This window comes from Camelina sativa, chromosome 6, assembly GCF_000633955.1.
Source record: "Camelina sativa cultivar DH55 chromosome 6, Cs, whole genome shotgun sequence".
NCBI classification, from domain to species: Eukaryota; Viridiplantae; Streptophyta; class Magnoliopsida; order Brassicales; family Brassicaceae; genus Camelina; species Camelina sativa.
In genome coordinates this window covers 20,112,824-20,121,206 of record NC_025690.1, presented here as the reverse complement: position 1 = coordinate 20,121,206, position 8,383 = coordinate 20,112,824, and the positions used below count along the sequence as shown (strand labels likewise).

General features: G+C 34.2%; 2 protein-coding genes across 6 annotated transcripts; both read right to left on the bottom strand.

Moving 5' to 3' along the window:
* On the bottom strand, positions 762–4,011 carry LOC104792482. Of its 5 annotated transcripts, XM_019246955.1 has the most exons (11): positions 3,686–4,011; positions 2,841–2,903; positions 2,558–2,747; positions 2,415–2,467; positions 2,233–2,323; positions 1,997–2,148; positions 1,857–1,917; positions 1,680–1,756; positions 1,366–1,596; positions 1,186–1,242; positions 762–1,102 (listed from the first exon to the last, which is right to left on the bottom strand). In XM_019246955.1, exons 1-11 carry the CDS (start codon positions 3,950–3,952, stop codon positions 935–937), a joined length of 1,410 nt encoding a protein of 469 aa, XP_019102500.1. In that variant the 5' UTR covers positions 3,953–4,011; the 3' UTR covers positions 762–934. The 5 variants fall into 5 exon arrangements, with proteins under 5 accessions (XP_019102500.1, XP_010516937.2, XP_010516938.2 ...); XM_010518635.2 differs by having other exon boundaries at positions 1,680–1,761; positions 1,857–2,148; XM_010518636.2 differs by having other exon boundaries at positions 1,680–1,761; positions 1,857–2,148; positions 3,740–4,011.
* On the bottom strand, positions 4,059–6,409 carry LOC104792484 (translin). The gene is made up of 7 exons (XM_010518639.2): positions 5,991–6,409; positions 5,633–5,729; positions 5,435–5,550; positions 4,853–4,897; positions 4,709–4,734; positions 4,468–4,603; positions 4,059–4,363 (listed from the first exon to the last, which is right to left on the bottom strand). The coding sequence occupies exons 1-7, from the start codon at positions 6,397–6,399 to the stop codon at positions 4,251–4,253; spliced, it is 942 nt and encodes a 313-aa protein (XP_010516941.1). The 5' UTR covers positions 6,400–6,409; the 3' UTR covers positions 4,059–4,250.

Here is an 8,383-nt window from a genome sequence, read left to right as displayed (position 1 = left end):
GGTACATAGATGGAGAAGTGTCAATGTTGGAGGGTCCATTATAGAAGAGAAACGAGTATCATTGATTAGGATTCATCCCCCTAAGGATTCACAAAAAATGTTCCCTTCAATTGAGTAAGAGATCCTCATTCTTACACCATTTCTCTTCTAAAAATGTCTCTCTCAGATCTATCTATCTGTTATGTTTGTGTTGTGTGTGTGTTTTGAAGTTGGTTTTGGTCTGTCAAGTAATTTAACAACGACTGCCACTCTGAACTAAGCTGGCTTCTTCTGACTTGAGAATTTATTGCGTGCATGTGCAACTCTTATGATGTTATCTCTATACTTCTCTTTCTTCTCCCTTTTTCATGGAGTATAAAAAAATATATATTTTTAATCATCATCTTATCTTGGCCATTGAACATGTCGAAATTGACCTCTCAGACTCGGACATTTGTGTCATATGTGTACTTTTAATGTTTAATTATCAGCATCCTAAACCTTTTACTAGTATTACATAAAGTTACTTGTTATATAATTTGATGTCAATATACATACACTCAACTTTTAAAGGTTAATCAATTACATCAAGTGTTAAAGATAATCACACAAATCTTTTACTTGTTTCCCATCTGCTCTTTACTAGATGAGAAGCTACATAAAACAGTTACATATAGACACTGCAAGAAACAGGGTGTGTGAGAGACCATGTATTTTCAGACAAAACTAGTGGATTGTGTTACTGCTGTTTGTTGTTTATTCACATTGGAGGATGGAGAATATAAAGGAAGTACGCAAAAGCTTTGATGCTGCAGTAACAGAAACTTCACATGGAAGAACTTAGATGTTTCAGATAATACTGATGATATCCTAAAGAGAACTATTACTTTCCAAGACAGATAAAAATCGAGTTTAGTTTAGTATCTTTACAGCTTCTCTAGACTCTTTCTCTATATCAATTCCTCTTCTTCTTCTTCTTTGAAGTGCTTTGGCTTCTTGAGGAATCATAAACGAAACACGATGATTTGGAGAACGGATATGGATGGCGTGATGCAAGTTCCCTTACACGATGTAGAATATCCTTCGGCATAGGGCGAGCCAATGACTTTCGTCTTTCTTCAGCCTGTATATTTCAAAGTTGTGTTACAGAGGATTTCTCATTATATGATTTCTTTTCTTTGACAAAAGGAAGAAAAAAAAGCAAACCTCTCCATCATTATGCTTGTCGTTATAACTTGCTTTCAGTAGATTACGCCATTTGTCCTGCATATGTTCAAGGTGAAGGTTTGTGACAGAAAACAAAGAAAAAGGTTCAAGCAGAAGAAGAACCGAGACACCAAGCACTACTAAATGATGAGTTTGATATTAAGGTGAAGGGTGAAATACTCTGATATCGACGGGTGTGCGGTGGGTTGCAGAATGAAAGAAGTTGTTTTTTATATCGGTCCATTTGCCAACACCAAAGTGAGAAATACCATCAACCAACGTCATAACTTCATCAACAGTCCACACTCTCTGCTGCTTTCTCCTGTCACTTCTGGTTCTGGATGTCTTTGTTACAGAGATGTCATCCTCACTTTCAGATGAAGTTAGTTGATCATCACGAAATGTATTCTCCTGCAATATCAAATAGGATTTGGTTTACATAAATTAGAACAAAAAATGGGAAAACTCTGTAGTCTTAAACGAGTAAGAGAAACCGTTGAAGTATGCATGTATTTCTTCATAGGTTCTTTCCGGGGCCTAAAGTCATAAGACATTCTTTCACCAGAAGAATCTAATCTGCAACATTAAAAATGAGAGAGCTTCACTAGGAAATCTGACGTGTGTGATTATATATATTAAGAGTAAGACTTTAATCACTGAACTATTATTACCTTCTATAAGCGGTGTTGGGCAAATTCTTCTTCCGATTCCTGCCTCGTTTAACCCAAGAGCCTATAAAAGTGGATAGTGGTTTCTTGTCATCTTCTGACTCATTTGAATCCAAAATATCTTTAAGTTTTTCGCTGGATACATTCTGGTGTTCAGCATGTGGAACAGTTTCTTTTGACCACTCTGAGAGTCCGGTGCTTCCACTTATTCCAGGAGAATAAGATTCTGAAGGGAAGTTCATAAGACCATAGGGGCCACCATCCAACTCAGATACTTTCTTCTTGTCTTCAGTTTCTACAAGTAAGTTATAGTTTGGATTGTGAACCATATATTGTTTAGAGATGTACTAGGATGATAGAATCACGTACATAAATTTACCTGGAAGGATATGGTTACTAGTAGAAGAAAGATCATGTGATGCGTAGATATCTTCCACTTCTTCAACTTCATCAAGAAAGCCATCAAGAATCTAGGAGATGACAAGAAACTTCATGTCAAGAATGACCAAGAAAAGAAACCATGTGATAGAGACTAGAGAACAGAAAAGAGAGAACACATACTTCGAACTTTAAACCAGCTTCCACATCTTGAGTGGTACAAGAGTCTAGTCCACCTTATAAACAAAATGAAAGAGAACTCTAGCATTCACGATACTCCCGATAACAGAGAATGTTACAAAGCAATCAACATAAGACTCACTTACCATAGTCTGGGAGAAAGCTAAAGTCAAATCCATGAGAAAATTCATCCATGGTGGAGCTTAAGCCCATAGTCTCCATACCGAGACCTAAGAAACTGTTTACCGAGGTATTGTGATCATGTGTAGGTTCCATTACAAAACGCTTTGTGTCACTCATTTTATACTCGTTTGAAAGGCAAACATTCTCATCAACCTATCAAGAAAATAAAAGATTAAGTCATGAGGAAAATTCATCCTAATATACAACCAAAATCAAAGGAACACAAGTGAAGAATAAGAATCTCACACTGTCACACTTGAATCCAACAGCAGGAAAACCGGGTGTCCTGTCCATCCTAAAAGGTCCATACTAGAGATTAAAAGGTACGTCAGAATAATTGAACAGAACCAGACAACAGTGTTGCCCATAAAACCAAAATCTTAACTTACATGCTAGATTCACAAAAAAAAACTGGACCTCATTTCTCAATTGAAAAAAAAAAAAAAAAAAAAANACCAATCAGACATGTGTTCCCCAGTCAATAGATTAATTCATCATACATTCATACAAGTCAACATTGAACATGACTTTGCCTCTGTAGTCTAGGAAAAAAAAAAGCATAAATAAATAATACTCCATAAATCTACTTGAGAGAAGAGCAAAGGACAGACATTCTAAAGTCAGGCAATAATATACAGGTTATAAAAAAAAAGAAAACAAAATATATACTTATGTCGGATGATCTCAGAAGAAGATAGTAGTTCCATAAATAAACCCAAAAATAAAAATCAAAACTTTGAGAGCTACAGAGAGAAGCGTATACTATACTATTGTTTTTAGTTTTTTTACACAAAGCACCGATCAAATGCAAATACGACGTAGTATAAAGTGGGCCAGAGAGTTACAGCTGTTACATTACACCACAAAATAAAAATAAAAAAATCTAGCTTATATCTTCCTTAAACGAACACACCTGGAGTTTTGAACAATCCGAGATTAAAAAAAAAAAAAATCGAACGAGATTATACATACACATTACGATCTATTTCAAACAACAAAAAAATCTGAACTTTTGAAAAAACATATCCAAAGTAGATATGGATAAAGACAATGTCAGAGAAACATAAACAAAACTATTAAAAAAAAAGTACCAAACAGACAGAGACTTCGAGAGGAGAAGAAGAAGGAGAAGAGAAGGAACACACTGACTGACGGAGAAGGTGAATGGGCGACGACTGTTGTTGTTTGGACTTTAGATTATTTATTTTTGTTTTATGTGATTTGTTTTTGTTTTGCCGGATTCCAAAAGCTGATTTATTATTGAAAACCAAAAAAATGACGTAAGGCAAGGCACCGTCTAATGCTAATATAACGTGCGTTTCAAGTCCGCAACGATGACAGATGTTATGTTTGTTCATCTACTGTTATATTGCAATTGCACAACAGGGTGCTCTGCTGACTCGGATAACGGCAAAAGTTGCGATTCTTTTCACGCCGTTTAGTGTGTGACTCGATTCTCTAACGTTCATTCTAAACGAATAAAACATGGGCTTCTGGTTTGTTACTCAATAGGCCCACACAATTCAGAAGTTAAATAAGGTAAGTGACAGAAAAAAAAAAGAAAGAAAAAAAAACACGGTGTCGTTTTCAGGGATTGAAACTACAACGCTTCTTGCCGTTTTCATTGCTGGAGCTAAAACATAGAGATAAGACTTATTAAGATTGGCCTTGGGTTCCTTGGACGCCAGGAAGATCTCCACCGGATATTAATCCTCGGATCTTGACATCATAGTAAACTTCTTCCACTCTTCTAAGGTCATATTTCATACCTGTTCAATTATACGATAAAAATATTCTATGTTATACAATCTCACTCTCAGCTAATAATGCAAATGGAGAAAAGAGCAGTCAGAGATGTTTTTATATGACTTACTGTCGAATTTCTTGCGCAGGAAATCGTTCCTGAGATTCAGCATACGGAAGGCTGCATGAAGATCCGTCAAGAAATTCATCACTTTTCTCGGGCAGTCGTAGTCTCCTGCTGTCACTCGATTAACCACGTACCTAGGCTGCTCAAAACATTGCATCATACCCGAAAAAATGATTTACTATCGAGTGGGATGCTAAGGGGATAAGATGGAGAGTAAGAATTAGGGATGAAAAATTGATCATACCAAGTCGTTTGACATGAAACAGATTCCTGCAAAGTGTTCAAAAAGAGGAAGATCAAAGTACTATAAGTAATGTTGCGATTTTCATAAAATGGTCAGGGGATTATTTGATCTATAGAATTAGAAAGTTCTTTCTCAGAAACATACCAGTCAGATAATCTTCAGTCTCCAATCCAAACTCCAAACTGTTCACTGCAATTCAATGAAGTGGAATTAGAAGAAACGTTCTGCTTAGTTTCACCGAAAGAGAAAAGTATTTTAGCAAAATTACAATTCCAGATTACAAACAAAACAACACTTTGGAGAATGTCTATTCTACAACAACATAATGCAAATTCAGCCTTCGCATCATTATCCATCCTACGAGAGTTTGTGGAAAACTGTAATAAATCACTCAATTGAGGTGAAAGATCCAAGTCTTAGCAAATGATTGACACTAAAATGGATAAAATGCAGGCTGAAACAAAGCCTTAGGATAAAATCAATTACAAAGAGCAAGAACAAGGTAGGCAAATTAACAAACTTAAGAGAGTCAATTAACCATGAAAGAGAAGAAGACCAGTGGCAAACTGAATCTGATCGTTAAGAATAGTAGACAGGTCAGGCAAAAGGTTCAAAGCTTGTGAGAGAACCAGCACGAATCAGGTTCTGTTCTTAGTACAGCCACTAGGCCATGGTATATATTGAAAGCAAGAAAAAAAAGAGTGAAACTGAGATCCAGAGACATACACCCAAGGTTTTCTTCAGCTTCCGTATGCACAAGAAGAGTTCCAGTTTCAAGCCAGTGCATAAAAGCAAGCTGGGAGACCACTGCTTGAGTTTCACTTCTCCAGTCTCCATGGTACCTAAATTACAAAACCTTTTTAATCACTAAACCATTGCATTGCAAATACAAACAAACCTACTACATCTGGCTATCAAATTTACCTATAGTACTGTCCAGGACACTCCCGAAGAATCTCAGCAAGCCGGCCGTAAAACTTCTTCAAATCATTGATCTTTTCCTTAGATTTCTCGATAACCTCTGAATCCATCAACAAAACATAAGCGTTCTTACAAGTACCAACCAAGGTTTCAAGCAAATTCTTAAAGAACAGAAAGGTTATGTGTGATTCAAATACTCATTCCTTTCCTTAAGAACAAGTACACAATATCTTTAATTTTGATTTTGCTTCCCTTCAAAGAGAACTTAATCACCAAGTTCTGAACCTAGCAAGCCATTTCAAAAAAGATGGAATTTTTAACCTATTTTCAAATACAAAAGAGCCAAAGACTAATGATTTACCAGGAATAGGTCGAGACTGATGAACGAGAAGAAGATTAGCTTGGATTAGCCTCGTAGCGGACTCAATCTCCATAACCACAGCACGAATCTGCTCCCTCAAAGCTGCAGATTCTTCCAACTGAACACGGAAGCTCTCGAACTGTTTCTCAAGCAACTGAGAAGAAGGTGGAGGAGGCACCTGATCATCTCCTCCCTCCATAGGAATGTGGAAGGAAGAAGAAGAAGAAGAAGAAGGTGAAGTGGAGTAGAAAGGGGAAACTACGATTCGATGACGGAGAGGATTGGAACGCCGAGGAGCAGCATCGCCGGAGAAGAGAGGAAGAAAATGGAGAATCGAAGAAGAAAAGGGGTTAGGGTTTATCAAACGAGACGCAGCAGTCAAGTGAACGTTTCGAAACGCTGAATTCATCACTGTTGTATTATTCTCTCTCTTTCCAACACTACTCTTTATCTTATGAACCGAAACGAAATTTATACCGGATCGAATTTAATCAAACCGGTTAATCAAACCGGATCGAATTTAAAATAAACCGATCCAAATGCTATTACACTAAAACCTCTATAAATTAATAAAGTCGGGATCATTAAATTTTATTAATTTTTAGAGGTTTTAATTTATCGATAAATTAATAATCAATAAATTAATATTTTCTTAATTTATCAAGAGATTTTCTTATTTTCTTAATTTATAATATTGGCTATCGTAATAAGATGAATGTCAATTGTTTACTAGATTATCTAGGTACAAATGATAAATGTTAAAATTTTAGAGTTTAGAAGAAATTGTTATTACTATCCTTCAAAGTAATGATAATTCGAATCGTAACGATGAAGTCGAAGAAGATATTGCGGTACTTTTAGAAACAGTTACTAAAGATCAGCAATTATCGCATCTAGTATTCTCCATAATTGTTGGATGCAATTTGAAAAAGATTATAGTTGAACTCCAACAAGAATGCAAATTCAAGAATAGGCAAACAACAATAGAGTCATTACAACAATAGAGTCATTTTCACTAGATTTTCTTACAAATTATATATATATATATATATATATATATATATATATATTAGTTTATTTGATTATTAATTTATGATATTGATAGGACCATATTTTTACATACGATTTCCAAAAAAAATATTATCTTATTATTTTATCGAAATGTGTCATTTTTTACACCGGCCCAACTTGGGACTGGAAGAATTTACACCGGCCCAACTTGTCATTTTTATCTTATCTTATTATCTTATTATTTTATTTTATCAAAATGTGTCATTTTTTACATCGGCCCAACTTGGGATTGGAAGAATTTATTAATTTATAACGAGTATTAATTTAAAGAGTATTAATTTATAGAGGTTCTAAAAGAGGTGATTCAGCATCATTTAATTGACTTAATTCTAAGCGACTTTGACATAAATAATCCATAAACAAATTATACTAACTAACTAACCTCTCTAACCATCAATCTATCATATACCTTTCATTTATATGATACAAAACTTAGTTTTCAAAGTATATCAATAATACTTTGACATATGTGAAAAAAATCTATTGAAAATTATATGAAAAATTAAAAAATATTTAAGATACAAAGATTACAATCAACATTTTGAAAAAGTATATAAAAATGAAAAGTGATGTTAAAATAATAGGAAAAAGTATTTTATTAGCTCTTTCTGTCCAGCTAACACATCGGTCAGTATATCTTCCAAACTCCCGTTCTTCATGTACTCCTAAACGAGGAAGTGGCACTCAGGTCTCGACACATGTGCTAATAACGGGAGAACATTCTGGTGCCGAATTTGACCGACGGTGTTGATCTCTGATTTAATTTACTTCATCTTTTTATATATATAATTTTAAGAAAAACTAAAAAGTATTTAACATAAAAAGATTAAAATTAATATTTTGAAAAGTATATAAAAAGGAAAAGTAATCTTATATTACTATTCTAGTAGAAAAATAGTCTATTAAGTTACTAATTTTAATAAGAAAATATGTGCAACTAATAAGGAAAACATATGCAATTTAGTTGCAATTATTATTTATTGTTAACATGTAAAAAACAAATCTATGCTACAAAGTGATTAAAGTATATAAAATTTTATGTGTTAAAATTAGTAATTAACATTATGTAAAAAAAAAAAGAGAATCAAAATAAGAAATTAATATAATTTTCTTAAGCTTCTCAATTGGTGAATTATCTTATAGCATACTGAATATTGTTTTATATGGATGGTGAGTTTAAATTAAGTATGAGAAGATGGCCAGGTATGTGTTTCTTAAACATGCATGCATATTAGGTTTAAAGCAAGGAAGAACTAGCAAAACTCATAATGACCAGGGATGTGTTTTTTCACGCATTAACACATTGTCAGAGCCCCCCCCCC